At 44.1% G+C, this 26,380-nt stretch overlaps 1 protein-coding gene across 12 annotated transcripts in view; it reads left to right on the top strand.

Moving 5' to 3' along the window:
• The window catches only part of TNRC6C (trinucleotide repeat containing adaptor 6C), a 129,639-nt gene that overhangs the window by 52,251 nt on the left and 51,008 nt on the right, over positions 1-26,380 (top strand). For all 12 annotated transcript variants that reach the window (XM_089901609.1, XM_089901607.1, XM_089901608.1 and 9 more), the window contains exon 4: positions 18,609-18,935. In XM_089901609.1, coding sequence (XP_089757735.1) covers positions 18,609-18,935 — 327 coding nt within the window. The remainder of the gene's footprint in view (positions 1-18,608; positions 18,936-26,380) is intronic.

The raw sequence follows: 26,380 nt of genomic DNA, 5'->3' as shown, positions 1-26,380 counted from the left end.
GTTTTTTAAGGAACCTCCATACTGTTCTCCATAGTGGCTGTACCAATTCACATTCCCACCAGCAGTGCAAGAGTGTTCCCTTTTCTCCACACCCTCTCCAGCATTTATTGTTTCTAGATTTTTTGATGATGGCCATTCTGCCTGGCATGCATTCAGTTTCTAATTGTTAATTTTAAGCAGACTTTTATATGCTTTTGTTAATGTAAGTCAATTGAAAGCATATTCTTTCAGTAGCCTTATGTTGAGTGATAAAGGCTTGGAGAGGGTCACTGTGCTGTACTGCTATTAAGGCTCATTTTATTTATATATATATATATATATATATATATATATATATATATATATATATACATTTTTTTTTTTTTTGGCCATGCTGTGCAGCTTGTGGGATCTTAGTTCTCTGACCAGAGATTGAACCTGCACCCTTGGCAGTGAAAGCGTGGAGTCTTAACCACTGGACCACCAGGGAATTCCCTAAACATATATTTATAAAGCTTCCCCTCAACATGAGTGAAAAAAGCGAGAATTGATGTTTAAAGCATGCCTTCCCAATTTCATAGTCAGATATAGATAAAAACAAACAGAAATGAACCCAGATTTCTGCACTTCACCAATTGGGTGGCACTTTTCTTTAGCTGAGGCAGTTGATTTTTGTTGCTCAGTCCTTCAGGGGCCTCAACACAGTAATCAGCAGTTCGTATTTATAAAGCAGCAGATCTGTGTTTTCCTGAGTTACACTGGGTCATAGAATTGGCCAGCTTCCTTGAATTTACATGTATTCACGTTCACATCCACATAACCAAAGCACATGTTATTTTGAGTATATGAGTTACTCTTAAAAGCAGCATCTAAATCTAGTCAGCGTGCTTAGCACAATATTTTCTATAAAATATGGCATTTTATTTACCTGTCTACAAGATTAATAAAATCTTAGAGCTTGAAGGATCCTTAGGGATTATCCAATTCCTGTTAGATGGGAAATGAGATTCAAAGAGGTTAAATGATCTGTACAAGTTTTGACAGCTAGTTAATAGCAGAACTAGAACTAGAACCCTCATCTTCTGGTTGTCAGTTATATATTTTTTCCGCTATCATGTGAAGGGACTGGAGACGTAGATATTGCTTATGTATCACCAGTACTGTGTGAGTTCCTTTTAAGAAGTAACTTAGGATATTTTCAAATAAGACTGGAAGAAATTCCTAAGAGATTTGTTATATGAGGGAACTTTATGGGATGGTATCTTATAGGATTTTAAGTATTATCTATGTCATTCTTTAACCACATTGCTCTCTGTTTAAAGGAATTATTTAATTTTACTATTAAATCCCTAGGGAAGGAAGATATAATAAATGCATGAATATTTTTTCCATGGGAACGAAAGAAAGTATATTAAGATGTGGTATTTTTCCCCTAAATATGTAGACAATTTAAAAGGATAAAAATTTATTGGAAAAAAAACCTAAGGAAATACATATATATATATATATATTCTTTCTTGATCAAATTTTAGAGGAAAGGAAGTAAACCCAGTGATAATTTATCTGTTGTCTGTTATAAGCCCCTTTAACTGCATCTTCTGGATAGGTCTCAGGTGAAGTCCACATCTCTATTTAGCATAACTTCACTGAAGTGTTAAACATAATCATGATCTCCAGGCATAAAATTATAGTTTATAGCTCTAAAGGAAGCTGGCAGTCTGCTTTCTGAGAAGTCATTTGTTTGCCCAGATTGCTTTCTTCTTTTTGTTTTTTTTTTTGTAAGCGCTTTACTGGGTTATAGTTGACATACAATAAACTGCATGTATTTAAAGAGAACAGTTTAATAAATGTTGGCATGGGCACACCTGTGAAGCCATCCCTGAAATCGAGACAGCATCCATCACCCCTGAAAGTACCCTGTGCCCCTTCCCAACCCAACTCTCCTACCCCTCCGTCCCCTCGCCAGTCTCTGGGCAGACACTGATCTCCTTTCTGCCACTACAGAAGGTTTTCTAGACTACTACATAAACGGAATCATACAGTGTGCACCCGTGGCTGCTTTCACTCAGCCTAATAACACTCGTGAGAGTCATCCCTGTTGTTGCGTGTATCAGGAGATCATTCCTTTTTATTCCATTCTGAGTAGTATTCCATTGTTTGGATTTTTCACAACATGTTTATCCATTCGTCTGTTCATGGACATTTGAGTTGTTTTGAGCTTTTAGCAATGATGAATGAAGTGCCTGTGAGCATTCATGTACAAATCTCTACATGGATATATATATACACTTTCATTGTTCTTTGGTGAATCTGTGCGAGTAGAATGGCCAGATCTTATGATAGATGGATGTTAAACTTTTCAAGAAACTGCAGAACTTTTCCACAGTGACTGTCCCATTTCACAGTGCGTTGCATCCTCATCAGCACTTGGAAAGTCAGTCTTCATAATTTTAGCCTTTCTAATAGATGTGGAATCTCCTTGTGGTTTTGATTTGCATTTCCCTAACGGCTAGTGATGCTGAACATTACTTTTATGTGCTTTTTTGCCATCTGTGGATGTGTATTCAAATATTTTGCCACTGCTTCCTGAGTTATTTGCGTTCTGACTCCAGATTGGTTTCTAATGTTAAACTGGCCCCTAGACTCGGCCGGAGAGTCTCGTCACTGCAGCGTAGTTTTCTGCATGCCTCAGTCATTCCCTTTCTTTCTGTGCCTGCAGTTATTTGTATGATAGTTATATCAGAAAGTATGCGCTTTCCATTGTGATCACACTTCATCTAGCTTTAACATACTAAAGATTGCATTAATAAATTAGCTAAATACTAGTCACATTTTATCACCTAGAGTTGTCAAGTTAGTTCACTAATTAATTTAGTAAATAGGTGATAAATACCTATCAGACAGCAGAGATAAGTTCTCTGTTCTCAAAGAGATATAGTAATGGGAAGAGTTGGCTGTATTAGCAAATGGATATATAAGCAAGTGAATGCAATAAAATGTTCTGGGTGTTGTGATTTATTTATCCCACATCTTCTACCTGAAAGGATTGAAGTTACATTCATTTGATCATCTTTTCATCCTATATTTATATTTCTATGAGAAAAGACAACCTGTTTTTAAAAATAAGTGAGAAAACTGGGGGAAAGGACAGTACTGATTGAGAGTGAGATAAATGCATGCTGGAGCTGGGCCGCTCTTCCCATTGGCCCCTAGCTTAGCTGTGGAGACAAGGACAAGGAGGGATGCCTTACGCCAGTCATCCCAAACCCATCCATCAGGTGTGAGTCTACCCTCTGATAAAGGAGAGTCATTGGAGAGTTCTGAGTGGGGGAGTGACATCATGAGATTTATGTTTTAGAAAGATCACCGAAAGCACCAGATTGAAGGTGGATTGAACAGTTGGAGAGAGAGCTGGAGGCAGCGGGTGCAGTGAGACCGCTGCCCAGTTCAGCCTGCAGATGCTAAGCTGATGGGTGGGGGTAGGGAGGGTGGCTCATGTTGACAGAGTGGGCAGAGCCCAGAGGCCAACCGGGCGCTAACCATCTGATCCAGCAGGTATTTATTAAACACCTACTATTGGCCTTGCGCTTGCTGTTCACTGTGGGGAGAAAAAGATTTAACAAATAAATATAGGGGCTTCGCTGGTGGCGCAGTGGTTAAGAATCCTCCTGCCGATGCAGGGGACACGGGTTCGAGCCCTGGTCCAGGAAGATCCCACTGTGCCGCGGAGCAGCTAAGCCTGTGCACCACAACTACTGAGCCTGCGCTCTGGAGCCCGTGAGCCACAACTACTGAAGCCCGCGAGAAGCCGCCGCAATGAGAAACCCGCGCACCTCAACGAAGAGGAGAAGCCGCGCAATGAGAAACCCGCACACCTCAACGAAGAGTAGTAGCCCCTGCTTGCCGCAGCTAGAGAAAGCCCGCATGCAGCAACGAAGACCCAACACAGCCAAAAATAAATAAAATAAAATAAAAAATAAGTAAATTTATTAAAAAAACAAATAGATATATTTCCCACTCTCCTGGAACTTAGAGTCTTATGGGGAACAGACATAAACATCAGTCACAATGCTATAGGTATCGTTACCAACTGCCGTGAAGGAGAGGAGCATTGATTAATGAGAGCACAGAACGCAGGAGCCTGGACTAGGCTGGGAATAGGGAAAGCAACTGAGTGCTGCTTCAATTGAGACCTGTAGGATGAGGAGAACCTAGGCCCAGGAGAGTAGAGAGAGGGCGAAGGGCTCCCGCGTACGGAGGGAGCAGCGCTTGCAAAGGCTGGCTGGCTGGCTGGACCCTAAACAAACAAAAAGCCGTCAGGGCCTAGGAGCCATCAGCAAGGGGGAGAGAGTGGTGTGAGATGAGGAGAAAGTGGTAGATGGAGACCAGGGTGTGATAGAGGTGGAACATTCCTTTTCCTAAGAACAGTAAGGAGGCTTTTCAAAATAAATTAGCAATATGGGCAGTTTCCCTCCCCGATCCGCTGCCTTCTCTGACTAAATGTTGGAGAAACTTGGGCTCCCTCTTCTGGCAGGATGTAGGATTCTGCACTTTGTGGGAGGAAAAACATCTCAGGATTATTGCTATTCCGTGATTTATTTATTTTATTGAAGTGTAGTTGATTTACAGTGTTTCAGGTGTACAGCAGAATGATTCAGTTATACATATTTTTTTTTCTTTTTCAGATTATTTTGCATTGTAGGTTATTACAAGATATTGAATATAGTTCCCTATGCTATACAGTAGGACCTTGTTGTTTACCTATTTTACATTTGGGTTTTTCCATAAGACGGTACAGAAAAACCCAAACAAACTTTTTGGCCAGCCCAGTATATAGTGGTTTGTATCTGCTAATCCCAAACTCCTAATTTATCCCTCCCCCACCCCCTTTCCCCTTTGGTAACCGTAAGTTTGTTGTCTATGTGTGTCTGTTTTTGTTTTGTAAATAAGTTCATTTCCACAATTTATTAATTTATTAAGACACACGCACACAGCCCTCCTGCACAAGGCAATATACATGTCCTGGGAGAACACTGGAACACTGGTGAGACATAATCCCACTTAAAACCTCTGTTTCATGAGATTTCGGATTTGCTCTTTGCTTCCAGAGCTTATTCAGCTCCGGATGATTCTGGTGTAGAGAGAAGAGGTCAGACATAGAAGCTGTACACTCACTGGACTTTCTTTACCCTTCACGTCTGTCCGGTGTGTCACCTCTTTGGGGGAGTATTTCAGTTGATGGTCCATATTGACAAGGTTATAGAAAAGCCAATATACGTTAATGCTGTATTGGCTACTTGGCTTTAACATATGCTGTTATCAAAATTTTCAATTTTTATTTTCTAAATCAGCTAGCCGACGTTTAAAAGAACCTAGAAACATTTGCCGGTGTGACAAGTAATACATTTTCTTAGAGTAGAAGAATCCAAGGACCAACACAAGGTAACCTTTTTTCCCCCCCCCCAATTTATTTATTTATTTTTTGGCTGCGTTGGGTCTTCGTTGCTGCGCGCAGGCTTTCTCTGGTTGCGGTGAGTGGGGGCTACTCTTCGTTGCGGTGCGCGGGCTTCTCATTGCAGTGGCTTCTCTTGTTGCGGAACACGGTCTCTAAACACATGGGCTTCAGTAGCTGTGGCTCTCGGTCTCTAGAGCACAGGCTCAGTAGTTGTGGCACGTGGGCTTAGTTGCTCCGTGGCATGTGGGATCTCCCGGACCAGGGCTCAAACCTGTGTCCCCTGCATTGGTAGGCAGATTCTTAACCACTGCGCCACCAGGGAAGTCCCTAAGGTAACCTTTTAATGAAATGATTCTTATTGTTAGTAGCCTTTATTAAAATAATTTTACTGTAACGTATTATCCAGTCTGATACATTAAGAGTAGCGTTTAATTTAATTTAATACCTTTCAGAGAGGTAACTATAATCCATTAGAATAGAAAATAACTCTGAACAGCATTTCTCATTAGCCGCAGACACGAAGTTAATGTAGTTAGTAGCTAATGAATTTGTGCTCATTTGAGTTGGACTCTAAAAGTTGCTATGGTGACAGATCAGCCAGAAGCCATCAACAGAACAAACAGAAGGCCACCGCTTTGTATCCCACCGGGACTGCGATAAACACAGCAGATGGACCAATGCTCATAGCTGTCTTCTCCTTGAATCTCTGTTGTTCTAAGGGAACATCTCGCTAAAATGTTTGTTGCTGTAGAGGTTGCAGAAGTAATTGTAATAATGAAAATATTCCTCGGAATCACTGATTATTTCAGCACAGGAGAATAGTTCTCTTTCATAGTCACATTTTGCAAACAGTTAACATATACATTTCAGTAAATTTAAATTTTTAAGAAACTCTGAATCTTGGAGTATATATTCTGAAATGGCTAGAATTAATGCATGATTTTAAAATATTTTTCCTTTTTTGTCATTGTGTGGTGTCTTATGCGTAAGAGAAATTCTGTGCTTTATCATATAAAAACATTTGTTTCTTAAGTTCTAAGATAGCACCAATTATAGGGCATACCATTGATTTAATAATGTCTTATTGATGGAGTTGGAGGGTGAATGAGGAAAGTATGTTAAATTTATACACCAATTGTAGAAGCATCCGAATTTCAGAAATAAGACGTGTTGAAATGTGTAGGTTAAAACGTCCGTTTAGGTTAACATTTACCTATAAAAACTTACTTTTAAAATATACTTCTATAACCCATTGCATGCCTGCTTGTCAGCATACTTTAGGCTAATGGAGGTAGCCTCTGAGAGTCTAATCCAGGTGTACGTAGGTAAGTCCCGTTACAGTAAATGTCATTAGTTGAATATCTAGCTCATACCATATACTGTGATACCGTCTAGGTGAATGAAAGATTTAAATGTCCTACTTGCTAAAAAAAAAAAAAAAAAAAATCTGTGCTCTTAACCAGAGCTGAATTGAAAAGTATAGAAACTACTCTAGCTATTTTAAGCAGAAATGAGTTTAAGTACAGGGAATTGGGTGCTTATAAAATCAGTGGGGGGGGGGGCGTGCCCTAGGCTGGGAGGCAGATATGACTCCCCAAAGGGTCCTCCAGAAGAACTGCTCCCTGGGGAAGAGTCAGGAGGCCCCGCCGGTACTGCTGGCTTCAGGAGCACAGTGTCACTGCCGCAGCCCAGCCGTCAGGAAGCTGCCACCAGTGTTGCCTCTCCCCACCACCAAGACAGTGATAGGAACCGGGACCCCATGCAGAGACTTCCACCATCTCCAGGGCCGTGCTTACACTTGGAGCTGGCGCAGCGGACAGAGCGCCCAGTCACTGCCGGATCCCTCGCGCACATGCCTCCTCGCAGCTGTGAACCGACCCCTGCGGGGCCTGCCGCTGGTGTGCCTGTCGCTGAGCAGGCACCTTTGATTGCTGCTCTGTAAGGCTTTTAAAAAGCCGGGATGGCTGTTCATTAATAACATTTGTATAGTGCTTCACACTTTTCAAACAGTGGAAATGAGAGACCCAAATTAACGGGAGAGGTCTAGGGCCAGACTGGAGATCTAGTGCTCCGATGACCCTGAGTACAACGGTCATTGTCTGTCCCAAGTTGTCGCCTGGCCTGGCCTCTTTGAGTGTCGCCGCCTCTCTTCTCCCCTTGCTCACTTCATCATCTGCCGTTCGTTTGATGTAAGTTGGGTTTTGTTGTTGTTGTTGTTGTTGTTATTTGTTTGCGATACGCGGGCCTCTCACTGCTGTGGCCTCTCCCGTTGTGGAGCACAGGCTCCGGACGCGCAGGCCCAGCGGCCATGGCTCACGGGCCCAGCCGCTCCGCGGCATGTGGGATCTTCCCGGACCGGGGCACGAACCCGTGTCCCCTGCATCGACAGGCGGACTCTCAACCACTGCGCCACCAGGGAAGCCCATGGTTTTTGTTTTTAATCAGCCTAAAATACCTCCCATTGCTCCTGAGAGGAAGAGGATTATTAAGACTGACAAAGATTCTTTGTTTGACCAAACCTTTCTCAGGCTCCTGGACCTTCTCTTAGGCCCATCTCTGCACCTCCCTGTAAAAATCTAGTTTTAGCAAGAGCCCCACTGGGTCGCTTTAACCAGGTTCCTTCCTCCTCCTCCACCATCGCCCAGGTGATGTCTGACGACCACCCCCACCCCGCCTGCCTGCAGCAAGAATCCTGTTAGGTTGGTTTAGCCAGAACACCCCCTCACCCCTGATGTTTCCTCTTAGTATTTTCCACCCACTGACACCCTCACCCCCTGCTCCTTAACTCTCAGTTCCCACGTGCCCGTGCTATATTCCGAGCTGAGCCCAGTCTCTCTCCCACACTGTAAAATCCCATTACAGTGGTCCCGTTGTGATGGTCCTGTATCAACTCTGCTTTACCATCTTCAACAAGTGTCACTGCATTTTTTCCGTAACATAATATAAACACTTACCATGCACTCACTATGTGATCGACACTATTCTAAACGACTCTTTACATATATTAATGTTCGCTCCTCAAAGAACCCTCTCAGTGAGGTATTGTTACCCTCACTTCATCCTCCACTTACCTACATTTTTACAAGTGGCACCACTGAGGGACAGAGTTAAGTGACTTACCCAGGGTCACCAGCCAGTAAGTGGCAGAGCTGAATTTAAATAGATGAGTCTATGCCCATAGCCACTACACCGCATCTGAAGAGAAGAAGCACATGGGAATGATAAACCCCAAAGTGCGCATGGCCACAGTCTCCTGGGGGGAGGTGGAGTATGAAGCCAGGGAGGGGGAGAGAAGAGCCTTTGGTGGAATTGGGGACATTTTCTTTCTTAAGCTGGAGATTGGGTCCATGGAGTTTGTTGACTATTTGGTCTTTATGCCTTTTTGTACATCTTAAATATTTCCAAATAAAGTTTTTTTTTTAACGAAGAATGTCTTGTAGTATGACTTGGGTAATAAGATGGAAACACCTCAACACACTGGGCACCCCACCCTCCCCTGCTCTGTTCAGTTTCTGATAAGCAGCACAAGGTACCTCGTAGCAGGAACCAAACCTCCCGAGTTTATAGAGCAAGACAAGGAGGGTGCTGGTGCTCTGGGCCATGGCTGCCGGGAAGGTGCTGTCGGGCAGGACCCCCTGGCTCTTGATCAAGGTCACCTGCTTGTTGAGTTTAAAGAGCCAGTGGTCACAACATCCCGGACTCTCTGTTTGTTTGTAATCAGAGGAGCCCATCCCCAGAGAACTGCTGCCCGAAACTGGAGGCTCCAGACTCGCCAGTGTGCTGCAGCCGGGACAGGAACACCACGGGGCCGCCCTCCACAGGCTGCCCCGAGTGCTCTTCCAGCTGTCGGCCAAGTGATGGGACCCAGAATCTTTACAAAGTCCCCGCCTGCCTCTCCAGCCTTGTGTCCAGCAGCTCTTCCCTTGGGCACTAAGCTCCAGCCACACCAGCCTTGTTTCAGACCTTGAAAGCACGGAAGCCCTTTCCCATTTCAAGACCCTCCCATGCCCTGTCCCAGCTGGTGGGCGTGAGTTCGCAGACGCGCTCCACCCAGCCAACAGTTTTCCAGGCCCAGCTTAGCTGTCACTTCCTCAAAGGAGCTTTCTCTGAGTCCCTAACCTAAGCTGGGTTCTTTTATCCTATTGCTTTTATCGTGCTTGTGGCAACTTGTAATTGTATATTTGTGGAATCATTTTTAAGATAGTATCTCTTACTAGACTATAAACTACAAGAACGGGAGCCGTATCTATTTATTTTCCTCAACACACCCAGTGCCTGGCACAAAATAGGCACTGATTATGTATTTCCTAAATAAGTAAATAAAGAGAGGATAAATGAGGATACTGACACATGTGCGGTGTGAAAATGATAGGCAGATAACATGAGAAAAGTCAGCTTGAGCCCTTAGTTACCCTGCCCAGCTTTCCTCGTTTTTCACAGCACTTAGCACCTTCTGATGACTACTTATCTTAAATGCATCGCGTTCATTGTCGTTTTCCCCTGCTGAGATGTGAGCGGAGGGGGTGAGGAGGTGGGAGTCTGCCTTTTTTGTTCACTGGAAGGTCCCAGCACCTGGAGCTGGGCTGTAGAAAGGCTTCATGTGTGTGAGTGAGTGAGTAGCATCGATCTCAGGAACCTAGAGTCCCAGCCAGAGATTGAGAGAAGGGGGTGGGTATCAGGATTTGGAAGAGGTAGGGAAAGTTTGAAACAGTTGCTATAAGGGACTTTGGGCCGACCACGTTAGATTATAAGAGGAGCGTTAGCAGTAGGGGCTTGGAATAGCAGAAGTGGGTACAGAACTCGTCGCTTCCTGAGCCTGCAGTTTCAGGCAGTCTGGAAAGCAGACTGAAGGCTGGGATGGTACAGAGGTGTGAATAGCATAGTGGAAGGAAGGCCAGGGGGTCTGGGGGGTGGGGGGCGTCCAGATGGCAGTTTTGGGGCTTGGGCCATGTAAAATGGCTAGAGAAGCAGAAGAGAGAACGGGGTCGTCCAGAGTAGAATAAAAGTTAAGGAGGCTGGGTCAGCAAGGGCAGAGCCTTCTGTCTTGGTCTCCTAGAGATGGCAAGGTGTCATACAAAAGTTTGAAAGGAGATCCTTCCTGAAGTCACCCAGACACCTGAAGGGACAGTCTAAACTTCCTGCCTATACTGTGGCCTGTTGTTTTGGAAAAGCAATGGTAGGAATTTATAAACTATTTGGACCCTGGTGTGACAATGTCCCCTGAAATTTTTAACTGAAAGCAGAAAATTGTTTCTTGGAAAGAAAATTGTTGAAAGGACTTGCTTTCTTATATAAGGATTTACCATCTTACCTTTTCGCCGGCAGGTGTCGCTCTCATTTAAAATTTAAAAAGTAAAGGTTTATTAAAGAACCAAAGTGTCCAGCTTGCTGGAAGTTCTTTATTAGCTGTGTAGTTATTCACTGGCTGCTATTCTAATTTCTTCTAAATAAAACAGATCATTTGTTGACGATCCATATGAATCAAGCTAAAATTCCCATTGCCTTACTGTGTTCTACTGTGTGAAAATAGTGATGTGTCAGGTCGACTGGTTTCTGAGACTTTGTCATTGAGGCATCACCTTAGATCCGGGTCTGTTTGAGAAGAGGAATGTCAGAATTGCTTTGATACCCTAGCCTAGTTCTTTGGGCAGCGATAGATTGAGAAATGTGGATCTGAAGAGAGTATGGATAGTCAAAACTGACCATTTGATTTATCTGTATTTTAAGAATAGATCCAGATTTTAAGAGTCTCTATTTCTCAGTTGAGATTGTTAGTTGCCTGCTAGTTTCAAAGATCTGCAAAATACTAGCTTAAAGAAGGTTTATCACTGTCTCATGTAAAAGAGGCCAGAGGTGCAGTTTGGCAGGGTCGGAATTCTTGGTTCCCTCTCCCTCGTCCCTCTGCTGAGTGACGCTTCTCTTCCTTTTCCTCGGCATCCAGGGTGACCCCCCCCCCCCAGACCACCAGCCATGACGCTAGTATCTCAGGCAGCTAGAAATACAACCATGAGGGTGAGTGTGTGGGTAAATTGGGAATACTGTGCTTGCTCTGTACTCTGGGCCCTTGGTCTCGCTTGGTACTTTGCAAATATCTAGTGACATTTTTCTGTTCGTGAGATAAGGCGCTAGTACTTCAGTTGGTGCAGAATTGTAGGGGGATCTCTCACCCGAAAAGCCTTGTGATCTGCCACGACTGACGGTCCTTTACGAAAACAGATAGTTACTTAAGTTTGACGCATTTCTGAGAAGCCAGCTCAAACTAACTCCTCCAGGAAGACAGTGCTGTTTCTAGACCAGTGCTATTCAGTAGAAATAGAATTCAGGCCACCAATGTGAGCCACATAAGGAACTTTAAATATTCCAGTAGCAACATTTTCAAACTAAAAAGAAACAGGTGAGATTACTTTTAATATTTTTAGTTCAGTATATTCAAAATTTTATCACTTCAATACATCAATATAGAAATTAATGAGATTTTTGTGTACTGACTCTTGAAATGCAGTGTGTATGTACTTAGAGCACATCTCAGTTCAGACATCAAGTGCTCGGTAGCCATATGTGGTTAGTGGCTACCGTGTTGGGCAGTACATGGTTATCTTTCCGCTAAGTGACCAACTTCCAGTCTATACCACATGCTTCTGTGTCTTGTAACTTTTATTTCCCCTGTTGATTGTTGGTTCACTTAGGTGAGAAACACCTTATGCTTCAGTGCCTTCCTACAACAGTCAGCACCATCCTGGGCTCAGCCCAGGAAATCCTGTTTGGCCTTTGGGTACTTTCAGTTTGAAGGGTGACAGCTTCCAAGCATCACCGTCCAGTACACAACTGAAGGTCAAGGCTGAACTAGAGCTGGGGGCAATATAGAACAGACAGTATTCGGGTGTCAGCCTAGAGTTGATGGTCCTAATCGTGAACCTGGATGGCCTCTCCGCAGAGTCCAGGGCAGAGGAATGAGGCCAAAGATTCGAAGTCTGCTTCTTGCTTCTGGTCAGAGGGCCAGCAGAGCAAATGGGAAGAAGAGGTGAGCAGCTCATCCAGTCTGTGTTGACAGGGTAACAGAGAGTGCATTCGGTTCTCGCAGCTCAGTGCTAGGCTGTATTAAGAGCACCTGGGTTTCTAAGAGAGCGATCAAATCTCTTCAACTTAAAGTGTTCCCTTTGTTTTCTTGAGTAATAGCATCATATTACCCTTCATTCAGTAATCATAAAGAGGGTGAGCCTCACAATTGGAGAGGAGACAGGAAACAGTTAGTTATACTTATTTATTTATTAAAACAAAGCAACGCTCACACAAGACTTTGGCATATACATTACTTGGATTTTTCCCCTAAGAAATTTGTACATCTGATGCTTAATATAATAGCACAAGAAGTTTCTAGTCCCTACACCAGGAGCTGGTCATACTTTTCCTGTGAAGGGCCAGATAGTAAGTATTTTAGACTTTGTAGGCCATATATATATGGTCTCTGTGACATACTGTTCGTTGTTTTTTTCCCTGCCTTTTAAAAATGTAAGAAACACTTAGTTCACCTGCTGGCTCCTGCCTTAATCAGCAGTTATTCACGCGGAAAGGGAAGACTGGCCTAGAGTACTTTCGCTCTCAGAATGAGGCTGTCCTATAGAGACACAGATGCAGAAAACAAACGTATGGAAACCAAGGGGGGAAAGCGGGATGGGGGGCTGGTGGTGGTGGGATGAATTGGGAGATTGGGATTAACATATATACACTAATATGTATAAAATAGATAACTAATAAGAACCTGCTGCATTAAAAAAATAAAATTAAAAAAAACGGGCTATCTTAGATATAAAAAGGACTACACATAATGCATCAGGCAGATAACACAAGGAAAATTGAGTATTTCATATCAAATAACTTAGAACTGGTTGTTTAGTTTCAAAACTAGTAACTGGGGCTTCCCAGGTGGCGCAGTGGTTGAGAGTCCGCCTGCCGATGCAGGGGACACGGGTTCGTGCCCCGGTCCGGGAAGATCCCACATGCCGCGGAGCGGCTGGGCCCGTGAGCCATGGCCGCTGAGCCTGCGCGTCCGGAGCCTGTGCTCCGCGACGGGAGAGGCCACAACAGTGAGAGGCCCGCGTATCGCAAAAAATAAATAAATAAATAAACTAGTAACTGATAACATTCATATATTTCTTCATTTCTGTATCATGAATTCCTTTTCCTCTAAAGGTTTTGAAGAAAAATAGCCCTGAATTTGTCCTTTGATACTTTTGAAAAGATAACAGCAGTGTCACGGAAGACCAGTCCTGACAGCAACTGTCATCTTGGTTAGCAGACTTGGGCCGAGGGAGTCTGTGTGGATGAGGGTAAGACGGGGTGATTTCTTAGGCTCAGTGTGGGTTCTTTGCTTCTGAGTCCTTGCCAGTTGTTTCCTCCAGGTTTTGAGTTCAGGTAGGTTTTCTTCGTTTCCAGCCTTTGAACAGGCAGGAGGACGGGTGGAAGCGCCTTGCCTGGTAGTAGCTGGCCAGCCGATGGTGGTTACTACAAAAGGAAACAGGGTTTTGTAACAAGGGCAGGTAGGGCTCTCTAGTGGTTCTCTTGCTTCCTTCCTCCCTCTACTCCTCTTCCTCCTTTTCTTCTGCTGCTGCTTTTGAATTTTGTAGTAAAAGGAAAGAACCAATTGCATTCAGACTCTGAGCTTCCTAAGAAGCAACTGCAAGGTCTAGAATAAAACCTTTGGGCCAGATACATTAAAATGTGCAGTTAAGTGAATTGATATGCTGATTACATGTTTTTAAATAAATTTAGTGGTTCTAAGTTTCCCAGACAAGTGTACCTCTACTCTGCTCTCAATTTCGTTCGCAAAGTCCTAATGGAAAGTGAAAGAGACATCAAATTTGCTTCTCTGCTTTTCGTTTTTTGTCTTTTTAGTTAATAGACTTTATTTTTTTAGAGCAGTTTTAGGTTTACAGAAAGACTGGGCAGAAAATAAAGAGTTCCAATATATTCCATCTCTCCACCCCCAACCCACCCTCAGTGTCTCCTATTATTAATATCTTGCCTTGGTGTGGTGCATTTGTTACAATGGATGAACCAGTATTGATACATTATTATTAACTGAAGTCCAAAGTTTACCTGTGCCTTCACTCTTTGTGTTGTACAGTTGATGGGTTTTGGCAAATGCCTCATGTTGTGTATCCAGTCTCACAGTATCACAGTGTCACCGCCCTGAAAGGCTCCTGCACTCTGCCTGCTTATCCCTCCCTCCCTCCCTCCCTCTCCCCCGAGCCCCTCTCAACCACTGAGTGCCTTATGGTCTCCGTAGTTCTGCCTCTTCCAGAACGTTATATTATAGGAATCATAGAGCATGTAGCCTTTCCAAACTGGCTTCTTTTACCTAATAAAATGCATTTAATGTTCCTCCATTTCTTTTTATGGATTGATAACTCATTTCTTTTTAACACTAATATTCCATTGTATGGATGTACCACGGTCTGTTTATCCACTCACGTATAGAAGGACATCTTGGTTGCTTCCAGTTTTTGGCAATTATGAATAAAACTGCTGTAAACATTCCTGTAGAGGTTTTTGTGTGTGGACATAAGTTTTCCACTCATTTAGGTAAATACTTGGAAACTTCTGCTACTTTAATTAGCTAAAGACCAATATCAGGAAAAAATATATTTGAAGGCCCCTGTACATTTAAAAATCAACCTATAGGGACTTCCCTGGCAGTCCAGTGGTTAAGACACTGTGCTTCCACTGCAGGGAGTGTGGGTTAGATCCCTGGTCAGGGAACTAGGATCCCACATGCTGCACAACGCGGCCAAAAATTAAAAAAAAAAAGGAAGTGTTAAAAATCAACCTATAATAGGTTTTACCACTTTCTTTAAAAAAAAAAAACAAAAGATGTAATGGATGTTCATCTAAGCAATATCCAATGCTGAATGCATTGGGAAACACCCAAACTGGCCTAGGAGAGTCAGGGAAGGTTCTGAGGGGAAGTGACATTTAATTTGATATTTAAAGAATGACTAGGAATTACCATGTTTTATTGAATCTGAGATATGATCAATTGTTTTATGCATTATTTTATGCACCACTTAGAAAAAAAACATTGCCTTTTAAACTGATACATACAACATCAATTATAAGATGCATCTTAGTTTGAGAGATGTTGAAATGCGGAAATATGTTGTTTTAGGACTGATGATACATGGTGGTTAGACAGAAGAGGGGGCACAATGGCCCAGAAGCAGGAAGTTCAGCATCGTGAAGTTAGAGGGGGCTGGAAAATTGGGCATTAGGACGGCTAACTGCTAGGACCTTGGACTTTATCCTAAGGGCCCTAGGAATCCCCGAAGCCTTCTAAACCAGGGAGGCGATCTGCATCTCAGAAGGATCATGCTGGCCGCAGTGGATGATGGATTAGAAACAGGCTCTGGTCATGGCAAAAGGAATGGAAATTGATGGAGTAGTTTGAGGGCTACTTAGGGGAGACATTTGGGAGCTAGAAATGTCAACGTTTGGTGGTTGGTTGGATATAGGTTTGGGGAGATAGGGGGAGTAATCAAGGATGGAACCTGGGTGTCTGACTTGGAGCCATTTGCCGGAGGAACAACGGGAAGACTCAGAAGAAGAATGAGTCGAGAAAGCCGATGAGTGTTTGGGACACGTTGACTTTGAGGTGCCCGTAAGACTTCGATGTAGGTATCTAATAGCCATCCAGGTCTCAGACCAGGACCACAGGGTTGATAAATGAAGCGTTGTGCATAGATTAGATGACCCAGGATTAGTGTCTGCAGCAGAACCTTAAAGAGGGAGAAGAAGCAGCCTGTCATTGGGGAGCAGAAAAGAGCGGCTGGAGAGGTCAGAGGAAATCCAAGAAAGGACTTCCAGTGTCGTGGAGGCCCAGGAAGAGAGGCTCAGGACAGCCACAGCAGTCACCGCCAATACAGACGACTGAGAGGGCAAGCAGAGGAAGCTCAGGGGGGCATAGGGTTTCAGCCACAAGGAGGAAGAGGAGGGTGAGAGGACCTGGCTGAGAGGCACACAGCAGGTGAGGAAGCTGGACCAGAAGTGTGATGGAGGAGAGGAGAAGGAGGCCAGTCGGGAGGGGGGTGTGGGTCGAGAAGAGCCGGAGCGCCGCTGTCTGGAGAGAGCAGAGGTGTGCGCATGTCTAAGTGCTGACCAGGAGGGCCTGGTTGCAGGGTGGCCACATCCTGGCCTGGTTACCGGTTGGAAATGTGCTCTCCTCCACTCCACACGCGAACTCGGTGGCCGGATTTCTCTTCTCTTGTACACTCAGCGATGTCCATCTACTAAGCCCTGGAAGAAAAAATATAAATATTTGTAAAACAAAGAATTAATCGAAGACCCAGTCTTCAACTTTGAGCCTTTATATCTGCTCTGGAGAATGTCATGAGTTGAAGATCCAGGACACACAAAGTCCCTGAGACGGGATCCAGAGCCGTGGAGGGAGCCGTCTTGTGGTGCCTCTCTGACAGCATAGACAGTGAGATGCCCCAGTATTTCATGTGCCACTGGGGAAGGGATGTGCCGTCGATGGTAAGACACATGCCGATGCAAGTGATTTTCACATGTGAAGAAACGTGAGTCTTGGAATTGGTAAATATAATACTGGCCTTGGATAGGAATAACAGAAGTGTGGGACAGAGAACAGTGTGATGTGTATTGTAGGAGCAGAAACCTGGTTTTTGCCTGCTGGTCTTTATTTCTTTGAAGAATAAGGTCCAGTTTATCTTCTGGGGATGGGAGATAAAGGCATTATCACTGGAGAGTGGAAGGTCTTTGTATGAGTCATTGACAGCAGTGGAACCAGGCAGACCCAGGAAATCATAGGCTGGTCAGGAAGCACTGAGCGTGTCCTGAGGTTAGGGCCCAGGAGTTCATAGTGATGCCAAACTGCACGGCTCTGTTTTCTTGAGAGACTTAGCAGTCCGAGTCCAGGGTGGAGAGAGTGGACAGTGACAGTGGCTTCATCCAGAATTGAGGGTTTGCCAGGCAGGGTGACAGAAAAACAGTGGGCAGAGGCTTCGCGGATACTGACTGTGTACAATGGGGTTGCGGGGTGGACAGCAGAACCCATTGCGGGAGGTGAGAAATGCGGGCTGATCGCAAGGGATAATAAAAGGCAAACAGTGTCGACTGGAAAGGTTTTTATAACGCTGCTTATACAAACAAGATATACAGAGAACTAGGTATAACTCGTTTTGCACATAGCTTTTACTCAATTCTGAAATCAAAGACATTTATAAATTAAGTCGAAAAAATTTTTTTTCAAATAACAGGGTAACATAATATTCTGGATATTAATGTTTCAAATTCAAGATGGAAATGAACTTGAGGCTCAGATTCTTTGGCACTTGACAGGCCTGTGCTCCATTCCTCACTCAGGGCCACCACTCAGATCACCTTTTGCATTTGGCGTGCTCACTAGCAGGGCTGTCACTGACTCTCCTGCTCCTCCTTCCTGTTTACCTTTGTTGATGCAGCACACTCTGGTAGCGCTTTGGCTTTCACTTAATGCATCATTTGCAAATTAGCCTACCGGCATTCTTTTCCAATAAATCTGGGAGGAGTGTAGTGGTGCTATAGATACCATCACCACAAATGCCTTAATTATTCAGATAACCCAGAATGCACACACACACACATATATATATATATATATATATATATATACACTTTTTTTTAGATTGTCTTCAGAATTAAAACAAATATATATATAAATTCGTGGACATCTAATGATCCCTTAAATTCGAGAAGTACAGACTTAGAGCAGTGGCTCTCAAAGTGTGGGCCCAGGACCCGGGGCATCACCCTCACCTGGGAACTTATTAGAAATGCAGGTTTGCAGTCTCCCCTCCCTTCCAACCAAGTGAATTCCCCGGGCGGGTCCTAGGAATCAGGCTTTTAACGTGACTGCAGCTCAAGCTGAAGAGCTGCTGCTCTAACCCAGCGTGATCACCTGTCTTATAGATGAGGAAACTGGCCAAGAGCTACAGCTCAGGATCGAGGTTCATTTATAGGACAACTGGGTCTCAAGCCTGGAACTCTGGGCTTTCGTGCAGTTCGATTCCAAAGCTCTCCATTGTCATTTCTTTCTCAGTTTTTGGTTTTGTTTTCTTTGGTTTGGGTTGAAGGAGGTGACAACTAAAGTGTTGGGGTCTTTTCCTTTTGTTCCTTCTAGTGCCAGAACCTACTAAGACCTGTTCAAGCCAGCTCCAACCTGCCGGGACCAGTACCAGTACTTCCACCAGCACTCCCTCCAGCAGCAGCAATGGCAAACGTGCGTCTGCCGGCGGCCAGCAGCCAGCTGCATCCCGTTACCTGCCTCGCGAGGTGCCTCCACGCTTCCGCCAGCAAGAACAGAAGCAGCTGTTAAAGAGAGGTCAGCCACTGCCCACGGGGTCTCTGACCAGCGTGAGCCCCACCCAGGGTGCTGGGCCTGCAGGGCTGAGCCCTCCCCCGCTGCCTGGAGCCGGAGCACAGCCGCACCCCAGCAAGCCCCAGCCAGGTAAACCGCACAGAACCCGGCGTTCTTTCTATCTGAGAACTGGTTTGCTACTTTCAACTTGCTGCCCAGAAATAGAAATGGACATATTTTGATCCATGTTTACTATACACTTAGTAAAGTTAGCTAGCTAGATGATAGCTTAATTCATTTCAATTAGATTTTAAGGTTTACTTCTAGTTCCCCCTACTTATTTATATTGTTCCTCATACACTTTCAGATGGCATTAGCTACTTCAGCTAAGTTTGTTGCTCACCAGAAACTAAAGGTCTGTGTCAGTACATAGAAATCTGTCAAGGCAGATGCTTTAGAACCCTGCAGTGAACACTTCAAAATAAAAGCCTTTTCCCTCAGGTTACTAGGATATCTCATGACTGCACACACACTTTCTGCGCAGGGAGGTAATAGCATTTTATGGGGAGCGGTGTTTCTAAGTAACTTATTCAAGCATCCTGAGGCAACCCTGCCTGCTGTCTCCCCGTGCTCGGCCCCTGCGGTGTCTGGGGCTCTACGCCGCCTGCTGCTTGTTGTGTCCTTGCCTGCAGGTCAACGATAACTTTCTCTGGGCTCCCAGGAGAGCTCGCCACTTGCTCATTTGCTTTCCAGCTTCCAGAATGTCAGCATCTCTCATCTCCTCTCTCTCCTATTCCCATCTTCTTGACCTCATGGATTTACACTTTTAAAAATTTCTTTACTGGAGTTTTAGGGAAATTTTTGGAAGAGCAAAGTACATGTGTTTGACTGCCGTGAATCTCTGATTTTCTTAAATCTTTACGTTTCAAGTAATTTAACTAACAATTGGCAATGGTTCTGGCATCGAAAGCGTATTTGCTGATGGTAGTGAAATTCAGGTCTGTAATTAGAGAGTCAAGGAGGCTTCTTGTGTTACATCAGAATTTAAAAGAAACATGTCACAATTCATATTAATATTTGTTTTCCTTCATGTGCTGCCTTTTTATATGGGGAATAATTCCAGCATGACATAGAAGTATTTATAGCAGAATTTCTCAAAACCATGACTTTGTGGTTTTATTTGGAACAAATATTTTTAGACAGCTTTGCCATGTCTCTTCAAATAGTCTTTACTTTCATCTGCTAAATTCCTGGTAGAGGCGATGTAGGTCAGTGATTTTCAGCAAAAAGCTAGGAAGAAAAGAAATGATCAAATATATTCACTGAATATAATCCCATCTGCTTGACTGCAACCAGTTTATAGTCAAACATATGGTTACTTTCCACACTGAAATATGGTTCTCCGACCAATCTTAACAGAGACAAAGATTGTATAGTCAGACCTGTATAGCTTGGGGTGTTGATTTAAGACGCTTATATAGAAAAACTGAAAAAGAAGTGTAACAGCCCTGCTTTTTTCTGGGCTTATCTCATTGTTATAAGATTAGTTGGCAGTCTTGCATCAGTGTTCTCACCAAATGCGAGAGGTGCAAGATGTTACTGGTATCTTCTTAGATAAGGAGAAAGTAATCAAGAAATTGATTCAGTAAAATTTTATATGAAAGTAATATTCTTTAAGAAAGTATCTGGCTCTGTAATTATAATATCCTTCTCCAGAAAGTTATTCCTAGTTGTTTGTACTTTTTAAAATATATACATTGAAGACTAAATCATCATTTTATACATAAAAACATCTTGAGAAATGGAATCAATTTATATTAATAAAATAAGAAATGATTGATTTTTTTGGCTCCCAAGCAAAAGTCTTTGTTTTACACCAATTTCATCTCTTCACCAGCAGTCTCTGGTATCACAGCTTCAGAGGTCCCTTCGGAAACCTGTCCTGGTTTCCTAGTTCCTAATGCAGTCTCCGTCTCTCTGCCTGGCTCAGTGCCCTTCCCAGCCTTGTCCAGCCAGCATGTTTCCTTCTGTCCCCGGGTCCTGCTTTCCGTTCTGATTGGGAGTGTTTCCGTATGGCTTCACAAATAGGCCACACTCAGTGTTGCCTTTCCCAGCACATGCACACACCTGATCGCCCTGCCCCTTTCTGTCTGCAAATCACAGTCACCCACCCTCCGTGAAGCCCCTTGCGTATTTCTGTCCTCAAGCTCCTCTTGAAGCTGTAGGATACTCCATTCGTCCGCAACATGCAGCCTCACACGCACTGTATACTGTGTAACCTGTATTGTATCCTAAAAGGACAGTGTCCAAACCTCCTCTGTGTGACTAGTTGAGCAAAGTGAAAGGAACTGAACTGAAGGGGAAGTCCTGGCAGCTGGCACTGGTTATGCCACAGCCAGTACTTCCATTTCTCACCTAAAATGAGACTTCTAAGGTCCTTTCCCTGGAATCTCCAACTCAAACCCGCTTCCAAAGAGCTCGCTTGATTTTGTCAATGCAAAGCATTGCTGGGACGCCATCCCATGTCCTAGTGGAATCAGCACAGGGACCTAGGTGGGCGTCCCCGGGCATGGAGGCAGTGTGGCAGTGTGGTCAAGAGACAGGTCCGATTCGTTTTCCAGACCCACGACCCCTGTGTGACCTTGTCACTTAGCCAACTGGCAAAAATGTTAACTGATAAGTGTATATAGTCGTATATGTGTAGTGATTCACCCTATTAAGCTTCCAGAAAAATGTTATTTTCTATTCAGACTATGTTTTTGCCAACCTGCAGTATAACTCCAGCTTGAAACACTTGAGAGCTTTTATCTTTTTTAAAAGAGAAAAAACTCTTTCTCGCTGCGCTTAAGGCAGAACAATGTATTGTTTTGGTGGCTACTTTGTGCATTCATAAACTGAGGCTTTGATTAATACGCGGTAGTGTTTGCTACTTAGATCTTTTGTAGATAGAAGCAGGAAAGAAGTTGGACACGTGCCAATTTACATATGGGGCTCATTTAGAAAATTATAGCTAGTGTTGGTATGCCGAACGTTTAGTGTGTGTTCAGGAAAAGCGGGAAAGAGGAAGGAACGGAACACAAAGGAGTAGGAAGGAGCAGCGGTTTATTTGCATGCAGCCAATGGGCAACGCGCCCTTGCTCTTTTGGCAGACTTTCAAAAAACAGAGGAAAAGTGGCTCTGGTGCTGCTGTAACTGGGTCCTGTAGTGAAAATGGTTGTGACAATTGAACGAATTTTAAGAGGCAGGAAGATCGGTTTAGTGTCAGCTGCAATTAGATAATCAGAGCTTTCAAGTCCTCTCCGCGGATGCCTCCCCCCGCCCCTCCCGCTGGAGGGGGTGATCGGCTCCCTCCCGGGAAGGGAAGGGCAACGCCAGCTCCTGCCCCGCGGGCGCCTGCAGGTCGCCGGGCGCAGCCAGCACGGAGCCGCCCGGTGACGACAGCCGGCGGCCCGGGGCGCGCGGCGACAGGGTGGAGCTGGGAACCCGCGCTGCCCTAGATGCGGGCGCCCGGGCGTTCGGCGCGCAAGGTAGCGTCTCCAGGGGGTGGGCGGCCCCTCTCCGCAGGTACTTTCGCCCCCAGTGCCCGCAGAGCCGCAGGAACAGAGCCGACACGGAGCAGACAGCAGCTGCTTCTCCCGGGCCTCGGGCGGGGCGCGAGGGGCGCGCAGACGACGCGTAAGATGGCGCCCCCGCCGCTGCGCGCGGAGCTGCTCCGGGCCCCGCGCCGCCGCCCCCGCGGCCGCCCCGCTCGGCAGTGCCTCTCACAGGGTCTGACCGCGGAGGAAGCAGCCTCGTTTCCTGCCGTTTTGAAGAAAAACAAGGCAATAAGCGTTTTCCTTTGGACACTTTCATTATTGTTTGCAGTAAACCTTTCACTTGGTTCTGCATTTCGTAATGCCTTCCATTGATAGAAGTTGACGGAGGAGATGTCTCGGAGTCTGTCCAGTGACGGAATTCTGGACTCAGAGCGCTTTCTCCACAAGATTTTTACGCACACTCAAGGCAGTGGAGAGGGAGGTGGCTTCGGTTCTCCAAAGCTGAAAACGGTGGTTTCGTTGATCCCGCCCCTTGAAACCGAGGACTGTGTGTTATCAGTAAGCGAAGCACTCATGTGTTTTCAACTATGGAAGGCATTTGGAATGACTTTATAATTTATTATTCTGTCATTTCGGTTAAAAGGACTGCGGTGAGAAAGAATGGACTACGTACTGTTTGTCAGTGTTAGCAATAATTAAGCATCCCGCGCACTTCTGAGTAAATCTCGTCCACACTTCCCTATCTGATTAATTTGATACCTAATTAAAAGCTCGCTTACTGTAGCTTTAGGAAGCTCTTTGTTAAACACTTTTTCTTGAAAATTTTATCTTTACATGGTAACATTTCGGAATTTAAAAAAAGAAAGCTTTTTTCTTTAAACCATGCTATCGTGTGATCCTTTTTAATCACCTAAGACTGTTTGTGGTACTTACATTTTTATAGAGACACCTATTTTTAGAACGTGTAAACCATTCAAACAGCAGGAAAAAAGTGAATTTAACATTTGGTGATAGAATGTTGTAATGGAAGGAGCACTGGAATTTTATCCTGAAGATAGGCATTTCTTTTCAGTCCTTACTGGTTATTGGTTATATAACACCTTTTCCAAATCTGGCCTCTGAGCCTCTCTTTCCCCATCTGTAAAACAGATGTAATTTGTAAGTTTCAGTTAATTTAATGTGTGTGGAAATACGTAGAACTTGAAAGTGCTATGAAATATGTGATGTCTTAGGGATAGGAAGACTTATGTATAAACTCTCTCGAACTTGCTGCATAACAGATGCATGGATTTTAGCCTTTAACAGTTCCTGTGGGCTTATCCTGGAGAGTTGAGAATAACCTACAAGAGAATTCAGTCTTGGTTTATTTTAGAGCTTTCATTCATTTCGAAATGCCTGTTCCCAGAAGTCAGTCATTTCACAAATTTCTTTCATAGAGTCTTTTAGACTATAACTAAAAGATGGGTTTTTGAATCGATAGCACAGTCAAGAGACTTTGGTTTCTGAAAGGCATGTTATTCAAATATTTTTGAAGTCATAAATTCTCCCAAGAAGAATGGTGTGCTTTAAACATAAAGAGAGTAATAGCCTTAAAAATGTAACACGTTTTCATTTTGGGGATAAATTCTAGTGTCAGAATATGTGGTGGTGGTGGTGATGGTGGGAGTGCTAATGCTGTTGATGTGACGGTGGTGTTGGTGATGATGACGATGAGCGGCAAGAGAGGAGAGACTTTAGGGGCTCCCCAGAACAGAACTAGTCAAACTGTGCTCCTCAGATACCCACAGAAGACTTTAAAGGAGTCTGAGTGGGGAAAGGCTGGTGGGAGTGGGGAAAGCCTAATTTTTCCGAAGTGGCTTTAGGTTTAACTCCTTTGTGTTTTGGGGAAGTAGGTTCTGCTCTTCGTTTTCTGTTGTCTGGTTTTTACCACTGCGCTAAGAAGACGGTGAGTGGTATTTTCAAATCAACTTAAGTCTGTATTTGAAAATCAAAAATATTGCGTTAAAATCATAACTTCCTGCTTTCTAGTTTTCACGTCCTTTCCAGCTTTGAAACGCATTTCTGTGTTCAGACTTTTTTTTTTTTTTGGCTGCGCAGGATGCGCAGGATGTGGTATCGTAGTTCCCCAAGCAGGGATCAAACCAGCACCCTCTGCATTGAGAGTTCCAAGTCTTAACCACTGGACTGCCAGGGAAGTCCCCAAACTATTTTTTTTTTTTATATATATTAAAGTACATAGGACACAGTTGATTCCCATTTTAAAACTTTTTGAGAAGGAAAAAAATGAGAAAACAAGATAAAGTGAAAGAAGGAAAATAAAAAACTAGAGCAAAGAGTGGCACCTTTGTGCATCATGCTTGTCTCGGCACAGAAAGTTCTTTGAGGGGAGACTAGGTCTTGTTCATCTGTGCAATATTTGTGAGCTCATCGGTAGGGCTGTTGAACATGCTTGTTCAGCAGAATGTGAGTGTCTCAGGGAACTGTCATCGGAGGACACTGTGGCTGGAGTCACACAGGAACAGGCTCTGTACGGGGCCCCAAACTGTAGGAAGAGAGGACCCTGTAAAGAAAGATCCTGGGGCTAGAGCTTTCTTTAATGTACCAGAACTGGGAACACTAAGGAGCAAAGGCCGGAAATCAAATTGTAGAACCACGGCATAGAGTAATTTTTACCATTTAGCCTTAACTTTTCGGTTTTTAATGTATTTAATGTTTATTTTGACCCTATAAACACCCCCAAATGTGGTATTATCTTGGAAAAATCCGTATATCATTTTGGTGTTCTTGAAGTTTAATTACAATGAAAGGCATCGTAATATTTGTCTCTTTCATTTTGTTTCCTTATCCACTGTTTCCATTACAACTAAAAACATTTTAAGTAGAAAAATATTTTTAGTGGCTTACATGGTAATAACACATATAAGTGTATATAGCAGACTAACTTGTTAGCCTCACTTTAAGCCCCTCCAAATAGTTCCTTATATAAGGGTGGCCGTCTTTGCAAGCTTAGGACAGACGTCCTCACCTGAAAATGGACTTGAGCTGTTGCGTGCACTGGTGAGAATTGAGCTTCTCCTTTAGGTTCCTTTAGTAGCAGTGACCCCCTGTCCTTTATACCTTCTGTGCCAAAACACAGGTGTAAGTACCCGTTCAGTAAAACTCCCTTGGTGTTTGGGGGACATTTCTTTTTTTCTTCCTTCCTTTTTTTTTTTTTGCCACACCACACAGCTTGAGTGATCTTAGCTCCCTGACCAGGGATTAAACACAGGGCCACAGCAGTGAAAGCACCGAGTCCTAACCACTGGATTGCCAGGGAATTCCCAGGGGGGCATTTCATCTCATGCTTTCACCTCCTTCCCTCTTTTATCTCCTCTCCTCTAGCCTTCTCTCTCTCGTCTCCTTTCCCACCATGTGTACCGAGTTCCAGAACACTTAGCTCACCTTTGAGTTAGGATCACTGGTCTCCTGGCATGCACCACTTGCAGACACATTCTCGCCTTTGAGAAAAGTGTCCTGTTGAGTGGATGACAACACATAGATTCCCCAGTGCTTGTTGGATGTAGCCCCCACTTGATCCAGCTACTGAAGCAGGTGATGGAGGGGAGTGAAGAGGGGAGAAGAGTGGTGCTAATGGCCTTTTGAGGAGCTGGATGAAGCACCTGCAAGGATGCGTGAGTCCACACGGAGAGACTGCTGATGAACTGCACATTAACGTCTGAGCTTCTGACTTGCTTCTCCCAGGACTGAGGGCGGATCCGCTCAGAGGTCTTGCAACCGCCCCAGACTCAATATGTCTGGATCTCAGTCCGTCATCTCCCTTTCTTCTCTCCTTCCCAGAACTGCCCTTACTCCAGTGTTCCCTATTATAGTTTAATATAGTTCCCTGTGCTCTACAGTAGGTCCCTGTTGTTTATCTATTTTATATATAGTAGTGTGTATCTGTTAATCCCAAACTCCTAATTTATCCCTCCCCCCGTCCCCTTTGGTCACTTTAAGTTTGTTTTCTATGTCTGTGAGTCTGTTTCTGTTTTGTAAATAAGTTCATTTGTATAACTTTTT

Source organism: Delphinapterus leucas, chromosome 19 (assembly GCF_059928025.1).
Source record: "Delphinapterus leucas isolate spDelLeu-1000000601 "Yukka" chromosome 19, BTC_Dleu_Yukka2, whole genome shotgun sequence".
Classification (NCBI taxonomy): domain Eukaryota; kingdom Metazoa; phylum Chordata; class Mammalia; order Artiodactyla; family Monodontidae; genus Delphinapterus; species Delphinapterus leucas.
Note: the sequence above shows the minus strand (reverse complement) of the source record. Positions and strands in the feature narration are given on the sequence as shown.